Source organism: Fusarium tjaetaba (genome assembly GCF_013396195.1).
Source record: "Fusarium tjaetaba strain NRRL 66243 chromosome Unknown NRRL66243_c0000004, whole genome shotgun sequence".
In the NCBI taxonomy this organism is placed as follows: Eukaryota; Fungi; Ascomycota; class Sordariomycetes; order Hypocreales; family Nectriaceae; genus Fusarium; species Fusarium tjaetaba.
In genome coordinates, this window is record NW_023501200.1 from 2,043 (window position 1) to 21,551 (window position 19,509).

General features: G+C 46.4%; 8 protein-coding genes across 8 annotated transcripts; 2 read left to right on the forward strand and 6 right to left on the reverse strand.

Annotated features, from left to right (window-relative positions):
• Positions 1 to 1,273: 1,273 nt before the first annotated feature.
• FTJAE_66 (uncharacterized protein) lies at positions 1,274 to 2,809 on the reverse strand (the record flags this gene model as incomplete). Its single annotated transcript, XM_037353227.1, has 1 exon — positions 1,274 to 2,809. The coding sequence occupies one exon, from the start codon at positions 2,807 to 2,809 to the stop codon at positions 1,274 to 1,276; it is 1,536 nt and encodes a 511-aa protein (XP_037212784.1).
• Positions 2,810 to 3,043: 234 nt separating this feature from the next.
• On the reverse strand, positions 3,044 to 5,072 carry FTJAE_67 (glutamine amidotransferase; the record flags this gene model as incomplete). Its single annotated transcript, XM_037353338.1, has 5 exons — positions 3,044 to 3,787; positions 4,164 to 4,345; positions 4,425 to 4,563; positions 4,615 to 4,992; positions 5,049 to 5,072. 5 exons carry the CDS (start codon positions 5,070 to 5,072, stop codon positions 3,044 to 3,046), a joined length of 1,467 nt encoding a protein of 488 aa, XP_037212785.1.
• Positions 5,073 to 5,811: 739 nt separating this feature from the next.
• FTJAE_68 (uncharacterized protein) lies at positions 5,812 to 7,158 on the reverse strand (the record flags this gene model as incomplete). Its single annotated transcript, XM_037353449.1, has 3 exons — positions 5,812 to 6,464; positions 6,637 to 6,941; positions 7,013 to 7,158. 3 exons carry the CDS (start codon positions 7,156 to 7,158, stop codon positions 5,812 to 5,814), a joined length of 1,104 nt encoding a protein of 367 aa, XP_037212786.1.
• A 1,403-nt stretch (positions 7,159 to 8,561) lies between these two features.
• On the forward strand, positions 8,562 to 9,800 carry FTJAE_69 (glutathione s-transferase omega 2; the record flags this gene model as incomplete). Its single annotated transcript, XM_037353559.1, has 1 exon — positions 8,562 to 9,800. The coding sequence occupies one exon, from the start codon at positions 8,562 to 8,564 to the stop codon at positions 9,798 to 9,800; it is 1,239 nt and encodes a 412-aa protein (XP_037212787.1).
• Positions 9,801 to 10,273: 473 nt separating this feature from the next.
• Positions 10,274 to 11,396, forward strand: FTJAE_70 (glutathione S-transferase; the record flags this gene model as incomplete). The annotated part of the gene is made up of 3 exons (XM_037353670.1): positions 10,274 to 10,285; positions 10,341 to 10,490; positions 10,536 to 11,396. 3 exons carry the CDS (start codon positions 10,274 to 10,276, stop codon positions 11,394 to 11,396), a joined length of 1,023 nt encoding a protein of 340 aa, XP_037212788.1.
• Positions 11,397 to 11,536: 140 nt separating this feature from the next.
• On the reverse strand, positions 11,537 to 13,365 carry FTJAE_71 (TY1 enhancer activator; the record flags this gene model as incomplete). The annotated part of the gene is made up of 6 exons (XM_037353781.1): positions 11,537 to 11,584; positions 11,639 to 11,882; positions 11,935 to 12,240; positions 12,288 to 12,504; positions 12,556 to 13,299; positions 13,362 to 13,365. 6 exons carry the CDS (start codon positions 13,363 to 13,365, stop codon positions 11,537 to 11,539), a joined length of 1,563 nt encoding a protein of 520 aa, XP_037212789.1.
• Positions 13,366 to 14,061: 696 nt separating this feature from the next.
• On the reverse strand, positions 14,062 to 15,330 carry FTJAE_72 (uncharacterized protein; the record flags this gene model as incomplete). Its single annotated transcript, XM_037353892.1, has 1 exon — positions 14,062 to 15,330. The coding sequence occupies one exon, from the start codon at positions 15,328 to 15,330 to the stop codon at positions 14,062 to 14,064; it is 1,269 nt and encodes a 422-aa protein (XP_037212790.1).
• A 1,888-nt stretch (positions 15,331 to 17,218) lies between these two features.
• FTJAE_73 (uncharacterized protein) lies at positions 17,219 to 19,193 on the reverse strand (the record flags this gene model as incomplete). Its single annotated transcript, XM_037354002.1, has 3 exons — positions 17,219 to 18,310; positions 18,360 to 18,764; positions 18,813 to 19,193. The coding sequence occupies 3 exons, from the start codon at positions 19,191 to 19,193 to the stop codon at positions 17,219 to 17,221; spliced, it is 1,878 nt and encodes a 625-aa protein (XP_037212791.1).
• Between the last annotated feature and the right edge of the window lie 316 nt (positions 19,194 to 19,509).

The following is a 19,509-nucleotide window of genomic DNA, read 5'->3' on the forward strand; positions in this document are numbered from 1 at the left end:
CGGCTACGAAGGAGATCGACTCCGATGACGCGGGAATTTACAGTCATCTCGATGAGCTTGACCGCTGTGCACCACACTTGGCGCCAGTAGATGCCGAGGGCCACTCCTCTGACGCTTGTGGCCGTTCGAAGTTTCGTGAATTGACAGTCGAGCACGGGTTAGTGGACTATCTGAAAATGAAACTCCCTAGATCAACGGATTACTTGACGTGGGTTTCGACAACTTCCGTGCTGCGGACCATTTTCCCGAAGTTCCCAGGTCTCGAACTAACGTCAGAATCCAGCAATCACAGGGAGCAAGAGTGGCCCAGCAAGACAACGGACTTGCTCCGTTGTCTCATAACGCATGGTCTTGACGTCAATGAGGAGTACTATCACCCTAGAGCCGATGATGCTACAACGACTTTGTGGACGACGATCTTCTCGAAGATCATCCCTTACGACCCTGCCCGGTTCCTGGAACTAGGAGACACCTTCATGTCATTCTTGGAGGCAGGACTGTTCCCACTGTTCCTAAGGCACGGAGCGGATCGGAATGCCAAGGTGTATCGCGATGTCTCTTCTAGGGGTCGGGTCTATTCAATCGCCTGGATCGACTATCTCCTTATTGCATCCCAGATACCCCCTGGACTGGTATGCGAAGCGAGGTATCTAGAAGGCCTCGATGACTTTATCTCGGGCGTGGACCTGAACGAAAAGATCTCGAACCTGTTTTATTCGCAGGATGCGAAAGACCCTGGCTGCCAGCCATCAGCGCTCGAATTATTCCTTGGTCAGCTTGATAGAAGTTCTAGAGGGAAGCGGCTACCATTCCGCTCAAATCTGTTGGCCGATGTCATGGAAAAGCTTCTAACAAATGCCTGCAGTCAAACGCAGCAGGCGGAAATTCCTTGGCCGACCATCGAGAGAGTGTTGCCACCAGAAACAATAAAGCGGCTGAAGGTTACCCACAACGCCCCAAGCTCCAACAAGGCAGGACCTGGTAACAAGAGAAAGCGGCAACCTGTGGAAGGTCTGAGCGGGAAGAAGGTGAAGAAGCGTGATAGTAGCAAACGAAAGAAAGGGTGTCAAGGAGAAAGCGAATACGATGCGGATACTGATTAATAATATATTTAGGCTTAAGCTAGATTATAATTTAGCAATAGATGCCTATAGTATTATTAAAGTAAAGGATTTATTACACCTTAATACTTTTAAATAGTAATCTTATTCAATGAAATTATAATACACTACTCCTTTTTACTATAGCTAATATAAGGGCCTGCTAGTAAAGATTAAAACAAAGCCATTCCCCACATTCCAGTCGTATACTTGTATTTATGCGTCCGAATCTTGCGTCTCCCATCAGGCAACACTTCAACATACTCATTCAGTCCAGGCCTATATCCAAGCTCTTTTTGCTTCTGTTTGGCAATCTTATCAGCCTCCTTCTCTGCAGCAGTTGGTGGTCGAGTTGGCAATGGCAGCCCAGATCGACGAGCGTCCTCAACTGCAAGACAGAAGCCAAGGTCGTCCTGTATTTGTAGTAGAGCTTCGGCAGATAATGAGGAGATTTGTTTCTGCATAGGACTCAAACTTGTAGAAGATGATGCCGCTGTTGAAGGCTTTATGTAGACGAATTCTGGGAGATCGTCGCGAATGCGCTCGCATGTCCAGCAGTGGCAGTGCTCTTGTATCGGAGATGGGTCGTTCATATCGAACAAAATCTTCGCATCTCGCTTGAGGTCTTGCCCCTGCGTTTGATCTGGCTGGGCGCCTCCTATTTCTCTCAGGAAAGCATTGTACTGTCTTGGAAAGAGTCGATGCGTCCTCCAGAAAAGCCGAACTCCAAATGACTGATGGCAAACTGTCTCTTCTTCAACTGCATTGGGTTCCCTCAAGTGAAAGTCCAGATACTCCAAGCCCGCTCGGATCAGGGACCCTTGCAAGGCAGGTGAACGTATCCACAGGAGCTTATGAGACTCCTCAATGATGTCTTCGTGCCTCTTGACTTCGCTGAACAAGTCAGTCTCGATACACACTTTGCCGGTATCGGTATATGCCGGTGGACTTTGTAGATACTCAAGAATGTCACATGGTTGAGACGTGATATTACTGAACAGCTTCTGCGCAGATCGAGGAAGTACAAGCTGCATCTTATCCATATCGATGACATCGCGAATGGCAGGCCAAGGGAAGCAAAGGTTTTTCAGTCGCGTAGCATTGGCACCCTGGGCGTTGCAAGCAGCCTCATAAGCTTCCGGACTCAGCATAAGTGCGTACCATACTAGTAGTATGTCTAATGGTGGTAGATAATCCTTTGTGAGCTGAAGAGCAGCACGGGTGCCTCCATGATGCGAGTAGGCGCTCGCATGATTCAGTAACAACTCAATACCAGACCACCAAGTCGTAAATCGTGTAACTGCGAGTTTTATGAGAAGATCCCATTTTTTAGATGCGGGAAGCTGCGTGGGCTCTGATGGCGATGCTGGCTCTGGACTCTTGGTCTCATCGTATGAAGGTGGTTGGATGACCTTGACGTCAAGCGCCTTCGCACTAGCTTTCAAGTTCCGGAAGCATTCAAGCAGAGCAAGATGTACGGCAGCGTGACTCGCGTCGGGATAAGCCAGTAGAGTCTCAATACTCTGTGTTTCTGTTTCGCAGGGAATTGAAAACACGTTGGAAAAGACTCTTGGGTCGGGGATAATCGTTTGTTTACCGTCTGCCTGGGAGGGCTTGTATGACGATGGCAATGTCCAGGTGTGCGGGTCTAGATTGACCGCTTGGTCCACGACCTTTGCGCCGCTGCGAAAGCTTTTAAAAAACGGCATCGAGAAACCGTTGCATAGCAAAATGAAAGGAGAGTTTGAATGATAAGCCAGTGAAAGATGGAAGACGAAGCATGTGGTATAAAGAGGGAAATTAATTCTCAGCCTTTCACTCCGCCTTGAATTCCTTGCGCCTCATTCTGGGGGCGCATGCGCTAAGCCACCCAACTCTAAAAGCTTAATTCAGATAAGGCTCGACGATGATCTATGATATGGTTCTCAGAGTGATAGATATACCTATATATCATTACTTTCTGTAAAAAAGGCATGCAGTATTTTTGCAGCCTCTTCCGAATCGTCCTTCCCTCGAATCTGTTCCAAAGCAGCTTCGGTCTGCTCAGATGTGAATCCCCTCTCAGGTGTATAGAAATATTTAATCGTTTCCGTTGAAATCTCCTCGGTGAATTCAAAATGACCCTGAAATGTCAAGACACGTCCTGGCTGGAAGATTCCCTGCACGGCGCAATGCGGCGTGCTTCCTATCGACATCCACGACTCAGGCCATGCTGCTTCAAACCGAACATGGTCGCCGTGTGCGAACTGTATCCGCAATCCGTCTCTCTCGGGCAGGCTTAGAATATGATTAAAATGAGCTCTGACTTTCGGGTTCAGGGCAACTTTGTGGATGCCGACTTCATAGCCCTTTGGGTCTTTCTCGACAATCACTCCGTATTTCTCAAGCAGGGCTACAGAGATGATCTGGTGCCCGAAGCAAGCTCCAAACAGCCGCACATGTTGGTGATTCTCGTAGGTTTCTTGAATGAAAGTTCTCAATCTCGCAATCCAGGGATCTTCGTCATATACGCCTTTGATAGAACCTGTGATCAAGAAGGCGTCGAAGTCCTTTGGGTCAGGATATTCGTCTTTGATAATATCGAAGGCAGAAATCTGCAGAAGCTTATCAGACCCTAGAGTCTTATTGACAGCTTGCAGTCGATGAGCAAAGATACTGCTATATGTTGGTCCCCAAGCTTCGGCAACCTTCGGTACGACGTAGTCGCAATCCAAAATGGCGACCCGTACAGGTTGTTGGAGTCGACTTTTCACGGTCATTATTCCTTGGAGACTGAGATTTCCGATATGTGAACTTCAACTTTGAGAGAGACAAAGAATTCAAACTAGCTGAGGAGTCCAGCTTTGCAATACAGTAGATAAGGGCTGCCTTATAATGTCCGCCTGATCATGAACTATAGCCGATTACACCCCCACTCACTAATTTTACCAAATATGGAAAGTTTTAGAGACTGCTAATCTGACTAGTACAATTTGATGCTACCATGAAGTGGGTGTTCTCCATCCTTATCGGCTGCATGCCGACCTATGCCGAAGTGCTCGGGATAACCTCCGACTAACAAACCCAACCTCCATCGACGTTGTAAACAGCTCCAGTGACGAATCTGGCTTTATCACTGAGGAGAAAAGCAATAAAATTTGCAATTTTATGGGGTTCCGTAGGACGCTTTTGAGCCTGCTGCGCAACTTCTGCCTCTACTGCTTCGGCCATTACCTCGCCTTCCATCATGGGAGTTCGGACACTGCCTGTTAAAAATAGTCGTCAGAAATGCGGTAGTTTGATCCGGGACGGCTTTGTGATTTTTCGGCATGGGATGAGACGTACCTGGTGCCACGCAGTTGATGCGAATATTCTCGTTCTCCTTTGCAGCAGATCGAGACATGCCAATGACAGCATGCTTGCTTGCACAGTATACAGAAGCATTAGCAAAGCCGGCTTGACAATCAACACTAGGTGCCGATACCTGGACACAAATCAGCTTCCAAGTTTCAGTAGCAGGTTAGTCAAAGCATACAATGCTACCTCCAGACTTCATATGCTTTAGCTCTGCTCTCAAACAATTGAAAACACCACGAGCATTTACTCCCGTGATGAAGTCCCACGTCTTATCAGTCTCTTCACGAAGACATGTACCGTGGGTGAAGACACCAGCCATATTGACAGCACCGTCAAGCTTACCAAAGACAGAAACAGTCTTCTCGATCCATGCGTTTACTTCTTGGCTGTCACGCACATCGACTTGCGTGATTATGTGCCTATCACCAGGAAGTGACTCAAGAGCTGCTTCAAGGCCGGCTTTGTTCATGTCCGCGAGCGATAGTTGGGTACGGCAACTTGCTAGAAGCTTAGCAACTGCGAGACCTATACCAGATGCTGCACCAGTAATCGCGATCTTCATGATTCAGGTTAGCTTACCTTTCAAACAGCGAAAGTTCCTGATATACATACCACCTTGCCTTCGAATGAAGCCATTGTTGATGAACTTAAGTTTTATTTAGCTGATGTAAGGCGTGTATATGCTGGGAGATACTGTAAGTTCTGGGCTATATATGTTATTGGTAGCTGATATCTGTGCATAAGAAACTTAGATCTGAGCAAATACTGTTTAAATAGCCCTTCATTACAAAGAGTTGGACTCCGGCGCAAAGTTCACTCGTAGATCTGCCTATTCCCCCAGTATCTGTGGACGAAACAGTACGCGTAAATCTTGATTCCAATATGTTACTACGTGGTATGCGCCACAGCTCACATTTGTTTCCAGTTTTGGTTACCTTTACGCACCAAGTGACTGTGCATAAGTAGGTAGTACTGCATCACCTGCATTCCGGCTTCTTAGGCTCGACATGCCAAATTCGGTTAGACAGCCCAAGCATCTTGTAACTCCAATCATTGGCACATTTTATGACGCATGAACGAATGAGCGTCGTTATAGCCCAGTGGTCGTAATCTGAGCAATCAACTGCTATTCATAGCGTCAAAAGCTAGCGTTGCTTGCTTGCGAGCGCAGTTGTCATGTCTAATGATGGTTTGGTTCGTGCGCCTCACTGTCTCACGAAGATAAGATAAGGTAAGGTAATTTCCTGGGCCTTTTCAGTCTTTGCAGTATTGGGTAGTAAAGAAAGCAGTTGGGTATTAGCGGAATCATTGTTCTTAGGAACAGATAAGCGGTCTATAGTCTAATTGAATCTATCTTTACTTCTTCCTTCATTGCCTAGGGTGCCGCATCAGCGATTGGATATGTCTGCTTCGAGGCATCTAGGTATAAGTCTTTGATATCATTGTGGAACTGCCCATGTACCCGACGGGCCAGCGAAGTCATGATACTCCTGCTCAACAGCTCGGGCGTCTTGTGTTTATGCTTCCAATTATGGCTTACAAAAACACCCTTGCACTCTCCATTTCCATCAAGCGTGAACTCATTCCCGTTGGCCTGATTACATGGTATGTTTTTCACATCATGTGTTCGGTTGAACTCATACCGGATATAGTACGAAAAGGCGCTCTGCTCATGTGCCCACTTGTGGTTCCAATGGTTGCAGCCAGGTATACTCCTTGGGCAATCTTCCCATCGCTGAAACATGTCTTGGGTACGCTGACTTGCTTGTGCGATGACGAAGCCCGTGTTCAGGATGAGGTTTCCTTGGGGATCGTAGTCTTGTTCCCAGTCGAGGTCGTAAGCCATGGCGACTAATGTTTCTGGGCGGTAATCCCAGAGGTTCATGAGCCATTCTAGTGGGAGGTCGAGATGCGTAAAGACGGCGTCTGAGTCGAGTGAAATGACAAAATCGTGGGTCTTGAGAGCCTCTTTGGTGATGGCAGGCTTTACCCAAGTTCCGTGTCGATCGGGATAATCGGCTGCACGGACTAGTCGGTAATCGTAGCCGTGGATCATAGCTAACCCAATGTCAGCAGAGTATCAGGCACCAGAGTCGATTGACTATACCATATATATAGTGGTTTAAGTGACCTCCAGTCCGTCCGGGTAGTGTTGTAAAGTCCAACGGACATTCATTCAACATCGTGTTCTCCGTTTTACCATCAAGTCGAGTATCAGTATCAACTATAACAACCCGTTTCCCTAATGGCTTCTTCCATCGCACTTGGTCGATTGGTACTTCGAAGCGTTCTCCCTTGTCGGTGACGAACACTCTCTCCATGATGGGGTGTACTAGGGGTTTCCATAGTTCCGCCATCAGCTTCGGTAGAGCCAGGCTCTCGGTTCCATTGCCATGCTGTTTAAATGCTTCCGGTCGAGGTTTCTTATGGCAATTGGCACTGAAGGTATCTGTTGCTTGTGGAGCAGAAGGAGGTGGAGGATTCGATGGAGAGACCATGGGTTTCCTATACGGTACATCATTAGCATCGCAAGGAGAAGTCTTTGTCGTGCAAACGAGTGGCCGGCATTAACTTACAGCGGGTAAAACGAATAGACTGGAAAGCAGAAGAAGATGAGAAATGCAGTGAGGCTGACAATGGAGCAAATCCATATGGCCCGCCTGGGAGCGTTCAACACTCCCATCTTGACACCGTTTTGAGCACCACAGAATCGAAGACCCATTTTGAAGAGAACGAAGCAAGAACAAAAGAACGAAGCATGACGTGACAGCTGCAAGCTCAACAGTTTAAAGATGGCAGGCATTTGGACCGGCTCCCGCGGGGCTAACGCATAACTTGTAGCCCTATTGATCTGCGAAAGCTTGATGCTACGTCCCCTATTTGCAAGTAGGAACAGCCGAAACTTTGATCTACGTAATCAAGCGGAAGCATCGCGGTCACTCGGATACTATTTAGCCAATGACGATGTATCTGTCGTATGATGGTTACGATTCTTACCTTCCAGGCAAAGACTGTAGCTGGAATAGGCAACTACCGAAGTATACGAGAAGGCTAATTTCCGTTTTCTCTCGAGGGAGAATTGTTCTAGACCTGTCTAATAACCTTTGGCAATTGGTTGTCAAAATGTTACCTAAACGAGGTCCACAGCTCGGTTAAGAATCCGATAGCGTCAAGCAGCCAACACATGCTTACAACATGCAGGGCAAGGCTTGGGACCCTCTAGACCAGTTTATCTCAGTACCTTAATTGATCTTAGAAGTTCCCCTGCTCCGTGAGGCAGGGGGTTAGGAAGCAGGCAGATGAGAAAGGGTTCGATGTTTTTAGATTCCGAAATAAGTTTAAATATACTGAGAAGCCAAGAGATCCAACACAGGTCGTTAATCTCAACCTGGTCTCCCTTTTTGATCAGATGTCCCCTATGACGATGTTCGTCGACCTACCACGATCGACCATTAACAGTGGGTACGGTCAGTAAAAAAGACGCATCATCATATGAGAATCCCATTCCATTGGACTCTGCGTCTGATGCAGCTAAGCCTCCCTTTTTACGCGTCAGGGCTGAGGCGCAACGCTGAAGGATTCAGTAGCGTAGTGGGAAAAGGAAGTCCGTCTCATTGCGTTTACGCGGAAGCCAATCAGACACCCCAGCACTGAGTCAAGTAAACTTCAGCGTTGACTAAGGTTAAAAGGCTAATATAATAGCCTCGCACTTTAGCTACCGCCCGACCAGCTAAAGGCTTCCTTCACCTTATTCTTAAAATATGGTCAAAATTCGATAGTCTTTGGAGATCATCTCTGGTTTTCATTCTCCTCTCATTGTTTGTGCTGATCGTAGGTCATAGGCTGTGCCATTTCGACCAATGAAATGTGGTTTCGGTGTATGACTCAGCCTACGTCATGTTCAAGCTGTTAACCATGAGCCGCCTCTCTCACATCCATTGGTATATTTGCAACCAGAAGACCTTTAAGTTGATGATATATGAAGAGCTACTACTGTAGAGCCTAAAGATCTATACTAAATTTATCCAATCTCACTTAGCTTAACCTATCTTTTTTCATCGTTTAGTAAACTCTTTATGATTTCTTGCCCCAACTGATATTTATCCTGAGTATTTACATCAGAATATGGCTCCAGATACTTTTCCAAAATTCCTCCAACTCCCGAAAGAGATTCAGATTCTCATCTGGGAAGCTGCAGTCCGCCCAGTCCCTGGAGATCACCATGTTCACCGATTCTACATCGCCGACTATCGCGTTCTCCAGCCAACTCCCATGAAACCGATACAAGGGAGATTTCTTCGCTTGCTACGCACTAAGAATTTCGAGTACGAATCTGTGAACATTGCCACAGGGCTTTCATTAGCTATTCCAATGGACGATGTTACGGGCAACCCAAACGACTCAGTCTACTTGACAGACAGCTATCTGTGGACTTTTTGCAAGGAATCACGTCAAGCGATGGAAAGACGGTTCACTAAGAATGAATGGTGGTCGCACGTCAAGTCCCCCTTCCACCCAAAACGTACAGCAGAACCAGGCCGATACATCAGTCAAAAAGGTGCTACTCATACTGCATATTACCAAGACAATGATGGTAATATCAAGCACATCACAATAGATTTCGACAACGATCTCATCCACTTTGATCCTCGATGGCTTAGCCAAGTGGATTGGTGGCATATTAACCCAACTGTCTTCTTACCTCTATTCGACGAACGCCCCTCCAATCGAAGATCAGGATTCAGCTTCGTAGGGAACAACGTTGCGATGGATTATGACACCTCGATTATGGATACCCTCAAGAACCGGAAGGTCCACTATAGCCAGATAGGATTGGGGATGACTCGTGGAGCTTTTCAAGACATGATCAGTTATCTCCTTGACGTTGCCCAGGTCACGATTTGGTGTATCGATTACAGCTTGATACGGGCTCAGCATATCCCAAGAACTTTAGAAGAGGGGAGGGAACAGCAAGATACGAACGCGGATACCACAAGGGAGATCTTCCGTTCGGATGATTTCATTTACACGGAAGTCAAAAGAGAAGACATTGGCACTCGGTGGGTCATAAGCAACAGCAACGATGAAGTCGACAGTGGCGAGACAGAGACTGCTTTTGACATGTTTGATACTCTATCTCTCGACGATGATGATCTCAGTCACCTTCGGGTTCTAGCTTGCGAACCAGTGGTTGGGAGGATGCCTCGACCGCGTACACCGTGGGCACAGAGATGCGTTGGTGAGCAATGCGAGACTTGTTATCCCGACAAGACCATCCCTCGTATCCCACCGTCTACCATCAAGAGAGAAGGATCAGAGAGTTCATCGAATATTTCCAGCTCAGACTTGGATTTATTCGACTAGAGAGATCGGATGAAAAGGCTTAGGATCTCTACCCTAAGTAATAAAAGTCTTGGGTAAATTTAGAATAATTTATCTTTTAACTTTATAGACCTCAGATTATATGTTCTTCGTATCTTGTGATATTTTGTCTGGGTTTTCTTGTTTGCCGCATTCTGGCCCCACAACTTATAGTCATCCGGCCGACTTGCCGCGCGGTTGTCATCATAAGTGCCGAGTTTGGTGACGTGATTATCAATCATGTTTGGCCGATCTGATATCATGGCATGATTTGCTTATACACCAATCTTGGGAATATTTAATAACTGGATAAACACCTCATTTTCTTTGAAAGAGTTGGCATGAAACCTCCATCTTTACGCATCTTGAGTCTCAAGCCATACAGGTCGTATATCATCCCAAAGCAGAATACCGTCCGATCCTTTTCTTCGAGATATCATTTCTCTAAAGACTCTTCTTCCTTGAATATCAGAAACATGTGTGATCAGGTAAACCGTCATGCCATTCATGAGAGTAATAACCCGATGACTAATAGTGCCAAAGCCAGATGAGATCAGGCTCAAGCCAACCAAGGACGGCTCTTTCATTCGGCCTGACAGCGCCTTTCGCAGTTTCGTATTAAACGATCCCGATTCTCAGTTCCCCGCTGAGAGAGATCGCTATGTTCTTTATTTGAGCCCAGGATGTCCATGGGTACGTCATCACTAGGCTTTGCCTCTCCAGTACTGACAACGACAGTCTCATCGCGCCATGATCGTGAGAAGCCTCAAGAAACTCGAGAATATAATCGACCTATACATCTGCTCACTCACTATGGGCAAAGATGGTTGGTTTTTCGATGACAGCCCAGAAGCTGCCAAGTATGGTGTGCTCCCCAAGGATCCATTATATGGCCTCGACACGTTGAAGCAACTGTATCTCAAGGCCAACCCAAACTATGAGGGTCGATACACTGTGCCCGTCCTTTGGGATAAGAAAACTCACACCATGGTGAGCAACGAGTCGAGTGACATCATTCGGATGCTGTACACGGAGTTCGACCACCTTCTTCCGGAGGAAGATCGTGAAACAAATAGAGCTGGAGGCGGTTTCTACCCTGATGATTTGCGCGAGAAGATTGATGAAATCAATGAATGGGTCTACAATACTGTCAACAATGGCGTATACAAGACAGGATTTGCCATGTCTCAAGCTGCATATGAAGAGAACGTCGTAAAGCTCTTCGAGTCACTCGATCGACTGGAGAAAATACTCGATGAAGGTCCCTTTCTTCTTGGCAAGAACATCACCGAAGCTGATATCCGTCTGTTCCCAACCATCCTCCGTTTTGACGTTGCTTACGTCCCTATTTTCATGTGCAACCTTGGAACCATCAGGGATCACTATCCGAATTTGCATCTTTGGCTGAGAAGGCTTTACTGGGACAGTAGTTCCAGAACTCATGGTGCGTTTCGAAAGACCTCTGAGACTTGGCTTGAGAAATATAAGACCGGTTATGCAAATGCTAGACGAAGGATTCTTGGTATCACTGGGCCAGAGATTGTTCCCAAGGGGCCTCTTGTGTTGATCCATGAGTTGGAGGACGGGGAGAGACTTTAGGCCTGATCATGAAATATGGCGATCGCTGAAAATGACACTAGCAGTGCTATACATGATATTGCTTTCTCCACTTATGATTATGAACTTTTACATGTCTATGAGACTTAGTAAGTGATGTAGCTTGCTTAACCGCCGTGTTCCTATACTAGATCATGATACGCATCAAGGTTCACTGCTGGCATCGGACCCTGCACTTGACTAGCAATGCTCCAAGTGTGAGCGCACTCAGCCAAGCAACTAACCAGGTAGCTCTGTTCTTCCGGAATGCCAAACTTCTCGATAGACCTCGAGGCTTGTATGGATGCGTAAATCAATATGAGTGGTGCGTGACGAAGCCCATATTGCATTTTGTAAATTCGAACAAGGGCAAGGATATCTTGAGCGGCGGTAGTGCAAGAGAGAAGTGCAGCTTCTTGAGCCGAGGCGACGTTAGTAATGGTGGCAGACTCGTAGTTCAAGGCAATGCGGATACTGCTGTAAAGAAGGCTTCACGATATATGTTAGCCAGGAAGCTTTGTTTAGAGTCATGGAGACCTACTGGAGTGTAGCCACCGCTGGTGTTATTGTCACACCCGTCGACCACTTATTCCACTTTGCGAACGCCGGCAGTGCGTCCCTCCACTGTAGAAGCTCGAGGTTGAGGTTATCAAGCAACGTTTGTCGTGTGAAGACATCTGTCTGCGTTCGAGGCGTCCTTGGAGAAAATACCGTGGTCATCATTTTCTCGACAATTCTGTAGAGACGAATCTGCTCTTTGAGATATGGTATGTTTGACAAAACTCGAAGCTCTTCCGGGTCATCGCCGAAACCAACAGGTCGCCAGTACTCCATTCCGGGGCCGTCACTGACTTCATTAGTTGGTTTGAAAGCTGGGAATGGAGACTGTCTTACGTTATGAACTCCAGTAGATCGACCTCAGCGCTATCGAAGGCCAGTTGTACTGGTCTCCCAAGTATCAAGCTGATCAGTTTGTCTGAAATGTATGAGCCCCAATAGATTCTGCGGCGGATCTCAATATCCTCGCTTGAGATAATGGTCGAGTCATGTGGCAGCCAGTTCATAGGATCACTTTGAAAGCCCAAGTCCTGGGCCATACGGAACGCGATACCTATCTTTTGTCAAAATCAACATTTTCATGCGAGCATTTAGTAAATCATACCTGAGAAAGCCCATCCTTTGGATACATTTCCGCGACCAATTTCAAAAAATGCTAAGCATAAAAATGACTGGACGGTGGGGATCGAGGGACGGCTCAGACCAGATACCATCACGATACTCTCAGCCGCCTGAAAGAATTGCTCAATCAGGTTCCGCTCCACTTCAGTGTCTGACATAAGGAGGCCCAATGCGCATATAGACAGGAGAAGTGCAGATGACCAGTATTTGCAGCCTTTCCGCTCACCAAAATGGTCTCTTAGAAACGCCTCTCGGTAAACAAACATAAAGTGGGGGTACTGCCAGCGAAAGAACTGCTGCAATGCCTTGAAAACCGTGTCGTCTTCCAGCTTGATACCGAAATGATCCATCACATGGTCAAAGTTGGACTCTGCATACAGACTCTGTGTTGGACTTGGAAAGCTCTCGCTTGTGGTGAGAAGATCGCTGTTGAAGATGCTGGTCGCGCCATGGTAGACTAGTGATCCTTCTGCATCTGGTTTCAAGCGTGCTCGGGCTGTGGTATCAGTTTGGATGACTTGAGACGGCCCTGCGATCGAAATATTTGATGTGCCCTGTATATAAGCCGCGGGCCCAAGCATTTCATCTCGGCGAGCGGGAGAAGCTTCTCTCAACTCCTGTATGAAGGCTTCTAGTGAAGCAACTCTATTTCGTAGACCAATCGTGTACTCTGAAGATGGTGGGTTCCGTCTCTTGTCGATCTTTTCATACTCGCAGCCTGCACCCGCTGTCGCACAATTCGTGCAAGGGACTGTTCGCGTGCATCTCAACTAGCGCTGTTAAACTTACACATTTCTATCAAGGTATCCCGGCATCAACTTACCTTTCGATAACGGCAACGTTTGCAACTAGTGCTTCGTGTTAGTGAGTGACATCTTTAGTGACGCGCTTGTCCAAGGTCTCACGAGAGTTCTTGCTTGCCTGTTGCGGGGTTCATATCGGGCCAGGCTAGATACAACTAGAGTTAGCTGACAGGGTCCTATGATGCCAAGTTTAAAGGCCGATCAGGCATCACCCTCAGGTTGTTGGAAATGACAGCCCAACATTTGAGGAGGGGGTTGGGGAAGCCGGTTGGAGGGTTAAATGCGAGTTGGATGTGTGGGTCGAGCTTCGACTCCATTGCCAACTACGTACTCACCTGGCCTACCCAGGCTACCCTAAAACAATCTATCATCAACGTTGGTTTTATCAATGACACATGAAATATTATGCTGAGGCTGCGAACACCGGTGACAGGTAAGTTTATGATATTCGTTAATGGATTACAAATTACTAAATACACTTTCCTGAGCTCATCAATTAGAAGAAAACAGCGCGATCCTATGAGTGAACAAAGTTCATTTGCAGAAAAGCACCAGCGTCCAAACATCAATCTTGTTACCTGTTGCCCACCAGAAGTCGCACACCACTCTTCTGAATGAATAGAATTCCACCATTATCAGGGGTGAATTTGAATAATAATAAATTGGAATATACCCTAGCCTCGTCGTTAGTCTTTGTCATCTCTCAGATTATCAAACCAATCGTTGATAAAAGTTTTCTTAGCTGGTTGATCTGCGAGAAATCTCTTCGATGGAAAAGTTGGTCGTTCGGCGCTCTCTTGCGGGTAAAAGCGACTGTCATTGAAAAATACCCAAGCGCGCTCCTGACCGAGCTTGTATCTGAGTTTCTCTTTGGGCTCCAGAGAGAGCTGGTTGTATAAAGACGATTCGTGACCATTTTTGTATTTTTGCTTGGTCGCGAATATGTTATGGAAGTACGCTTCCCACGGGTCTCCATACAATCCATGATTCCAGACATCTTTGAGTTTCTTGTCGAGTGCTTTCCTTTTATCTGGCTTGGCCATATTGTAGCGAAGGAATTTAATTAGGCGATCGAGCCCAAGCGTTGAGAAACCGGCCCCAATATCATCGCCAAAGTCGCGAGAAAGTAAATGCAGATTAGGTGCGTAGACGTTGGCATCAAAAAAGAGGGCGTCGGGAACCGGAAAATACATCCCCATTGTGGATGTAGGAGTTGCGAAAGCGGCTGGGAGATCAGCATGGTTGCATTGGGCTAGCATTGCCCCGTATAGAGAACAGACATAGCTGTGGACACACCCGATAGCTTCGAACTCGGCGTTGCTGATTTTACGTAGCCGTAGATTGCTGGGAGTAAAAGAGAATTTGCTGTCCTTGCATAGTAAGTCAAACCTTAGAAATGCTTTGACAAACCTTTTCCGTTCCGAGGATGTGAGATTGGCGGAACTAAATCGCGGCGTGACCTTGAGGTCTTTGAACACAAGGTGTCCTTCCGTTGATAGCGGCTGAATTTCTGGTAGACAAAGATATTCCTGTGGGGGAAAGGAAGCAGTGGCTTTGGTGATATAGTCCTCGACCAAAAGAAGAATTTGATCATGTAATTTATTGAGCCGACCCACCAGGTGATCGTCGTTACTCTTGAACGGATCGGGCAGCCGAGACTTTGACCAAGCCCGCAAGTGTGCACGACTAAGCTTCTTGCGTTGATGCTTACCAGCACAGGTCCGACGATTCGGAAACAACAAAATAGCCATAGCATCTTGTATCATCTCGGCGTCAAATTCGGTGGCAAGGACTTGTCGTAAGATAGACTTCTTGTGTGCGAGATATTGTTGCAGTAGGACAGGAGATGCTTGGATTATTCGTAATATCGACGATTTGCAGCCAACCGATATGAGGACTTGGATACGTAGCTCCGGCGGGAGCCTGATGAAAGGGTCTGTTTTAGCGTATGTCATCCTTTGCATTCTCAAGTCCATGGTCTACGTCGATGAGGAGAGTGATGAAAAGAAGAGAGAGGAAAGGTTACGAGGGGCCAACATTGATTATTTATACTCAACTAGAGTGGGGAAAGCCAGAGGCTATTATTTTGAGAGTCATTTCTGGTAATAAGGTTCTGTGGGAGCACAAGCATCCGGTCAAAAGCCTGAATCTTAAACATAGATTAACCTTTACTCAGGTATCGTGCACGATATGCTTTGCTGTACAAGGAATTCAGTGATTCATTGGTACATTCTCCGAACTGTGAGCTAGAGAAAAGAAAACTCAGGACCTCGATCCTAAATGATAAGAAGACTTAGGCAACATGTTAAAAGTTAAGAATAAACTTAGCCCAAGTTTAGGATACCTTTTCTTAAATTTATTTAATAACCGATCTCACTCTTCAGGCATGCGTATTGTCTCTTTGCATAGATATGTGAATACAGATTGTCGGACTTGTAAGAGTTAAGGAAGAGTCTTTAAACAGCGAGAGGCCTTTAGCAGTGAGAAGGGATAGGAGGACAAGAACTCGTAGCCCCTGAGCGCCCTGGAATAGAGACAGAAAATTGTTGCCACGAAAGTATGGAAGAGAAAAGCTCGCCTTGGAGTATTGTAGACCTATGGGGGAGAAGAATTCTAGGGCAGAGGTCGGGTGCAAGACGGCAAGTAGCAAGAGGTATTGTCGGTTTGATGTCAAGATTCTAATGAGAGGCGCCAGAGGCACCAGCTGCTGGAAGCCATGCACAAGCGTGAGATCATTTGGCACAGACTGGATCTGGCAGCGATGATTAGGGAAGAAAAAGACCAAGGCTCAGAAAAAGGTATTTAGGGTCGGGGCATCAAGCAACGAACGAAAAAGCTTGGGGCCTCGAAAAGATCATAAAATAAAAAGGTCGGCTTCGTGGTGGAAGTAACTTTTGTGTAAGCCACTTACTGAGGCGTAATGCCATTTCCTTCAGTGGGTAATGTTGCCTAAAATTTAGGATCCGCTAAAGGGAGCAAAGAACCTAAACTTAGGATCCAATCTTAATCCTAAGAGATGAAAAGACTTGGGTAATCTGGCCTAAACTTAGAGGACTCTTTTCTTCATACTCATGTCTTCTTCTAAAGTCCCGTTTTGTTCTTATGGACTCCCCAAGGGACCACTCATACCTAAGGTACCTTATCTTCTGGCTGTTCATGGCTGTAGAACTCCACTGCAACTAATGCTCAGCATCCAATATTACAGTGGGTCATGACCGCTAATAAATGCCACGGAATCAATCGCTTGAATGGATCTTGCTCGTATTGGCACTCTTACAAAACGGAGAATAACATTATGTACCTCATTAATGAGAAGGGGAACACAAAGGAAATCCAATGACCGAAATGATCATCTTGCGACTCAGTGGGTAGGAAGGCTGTTTGGTCGGTATCGAATGTTCCATTTCTCACTGATAAAGACGTGAGTACTGTATGAGTATGGCTACCACCACGGCGTGGTACTCAAGGCTGACGACACCAATAACATTCAGCAAAGACTACCTTGCTGGAATTAAAGTATTGCCGGGGCCAGATAAACATGCATGCTTTTGACATTCATCTCGCCTCAGTCGGTCCTTCAGTCCAGCCTTTCAACCGGGCATGGGGGACTTACCCCAAGAAACGAACTACGATGGGACATGTCACAGCAGTTAGCCAATAAGATCCTGAAGATCGGGCGCATCTTAGTATATCCCAATAACTCGTTGTATTTAGCGAATTTCAGGGCGGCGCATTGGGCCTGTTTGACGCTCATGCTCATCCTGAGCTTGTTGGCCTCCTTGATATTCGTGACGCTTGTAAAAGAAACATCTAACAGGAATACGACATTATTGTAGACTATGCCTAGAAATGAGGAAATAGCTGCAGCCACTGAAAAGTGAGGAAAACTCCAACGGGACAATGTCGCAGGCTTGCAAAAATCTCTGCGACAATGAAGGCCCTTGACAGAACATATGCGCTACCCAAAACAGATAGCAAGTATATACAATAGAACTTGGCGAAGTTTCTGATGAATCTCCTGAGATATTCCGGTGTCCTCCGCGGAAAGACGAGAGCATGAGATCTGTCGAGGAATAAACACCAAAGGGTGAGCCAGATCAGGCCTGATATTATAACGTAAACAGGCAACGCGCACATGATGATCATACAGCTGAGCTGCCACAATACTGCCTCTGTGTACGAGGGGAACTTTAACAAGAATGTAGGCGCAAGATGAAGACCACCATAGCAAATAGATAGGATAGCGGCGAGGAATACTATCTTATGGTACCTCCAGAACTTCCACATGGGACCATATTTCGAAAGAAAACCTTGCGTTTCATAATGCGGAGCAAGATCAAGGGAGAAGAAACTTCTACCCTCCCAGAAATCTCGTTCGCAGTTCAATATCAGTTCTTGTCTGAATTCGTCCAGGCGCGCCAGGAGGAGGATACGTTTTTCTCTCTCCGGAAGATCCGGTATACCATCTTCCTCACACCTGTGCTGTCGAATCCTTATCGACGTCTCAGCCAGGTACTCTCGCTGCTCGTTGGAGTATTTAGACAGAATAATATCCCATCGCCGAAAGAAGTCAGGTGTAAGTGTGAAAGAGTCCTTGACGGGTTTAGATCTTCGATTGAGCTTGTGTTTAACCATTGTCTGGCCACCCCAGATGTTGTCGAGAGGAAATAAAGCATCTTTGGTATTTACTGTGTAGAAAGCAAGTCCAGAGGGAAGAATATCGCCAACTTTCATTTCTGTCGACGCCCCATCGATCCATCTCATTTGGCGACCCGAAGATCCTTCTGGGGGTGGCTGTTCTGGTGTTTGACGTGAAGGGAACAGTGCTAGACTGTACGACATCCTGCTATAGAACTGCTTCTGTAACATGATGGCCAGTTCGGCTTCGAAACCATGTGGTTGGACAACGAATGGTTCCTGAATATCCAAAGGTTTCTGTACGCTTGTCAGCTAATAGTAATGAGATTTTGAGGGATAAACGAACCTTGACCCAACAACAGTATTGGATGATAGCAAAAAAGACATGCAACATGGTATGGATTTCCAGTAGTGTAAGCGGAAGTCCAAACACAAACCGACAAACACACTGGGTAATCATCCAGAGTATCTGAATAAGTACAAGGGCCTTTTGAAATACACCAGCCTTGCTTTTGTCGTCAATGTCTTTCTCTAGGACTTTAAACCAATGACCCTTGCTGGCGAGTTGAACTATAGCAGGCGGGCCTGCGCGGACGGTTCTTCGGACTGGTCTCTTGCCCTTTTCGGGCTGAGGATCTTTGAAAATCTTCTTGGCTGAAGGGTCAAGATCCGAAGTAGACAAGATATCGTCGACGTCGAAACGAACTCCTCCCATAACAATAAAGTAGGCGTACTGCAAGTTGATCTCAAACTAGAAACTGTTATTAAGCATTCGGGCTCGCCGTGTGAGCTTCCTTACATCATCATCAGGACTTGTTATCGACGACTTCTGTCGTTTCTGTATCTTTTGGAGTTCCGACTTGAGAGACCAGGCAGAGTAAATCTGATTACTCGCGATTAATAAGGAGAATTCTGGGACCACAATAGTCAACAGAACCCATTTTATCTTCTCTAGCAGACGGCGTTGCCATGTAGAGTTCGGAATTATGTCAAGATGAAGGGCCGTGAAGACACATGCAATGAGGGTAAAGATGCAACTTTCAAGAATGTCGAACGTGCCCCTGATATTAGGAGAACCAACCCAAGGTGGAGCAAACTTTGAGTTCAGATCTGTTCCATTGGAGTAAAGGATAGAAACCTGCCATGGCTGGGTGAAAGTCGATGAGTTGAGATCTCCCATATTGACGTTATATAAGAAGGACAAACCAAAGGAATATGATGCTGCGCTCTCGAAAAGGGCCATATTCTTATTGAGAGTTCTAATAGTGGTTTATAAGCTGTGAAATTCAGCCCTCAGTATGCTATGGCAATGTCGAGCTAGCCAATAGACGCGCCGTGTTTAACCGCCGCCCTTTATTCAGTCGAGTAGTTAGACAAGACTACAAAAGCCACCGAGTTCCCCCCGCACCGTAACATGGTTGAAAATACAAAGAGGCTCGGGGCATAATACGAAGTCTTTGTACAACGGCCCTTGGTATTCGTGTTTCTACTGAACC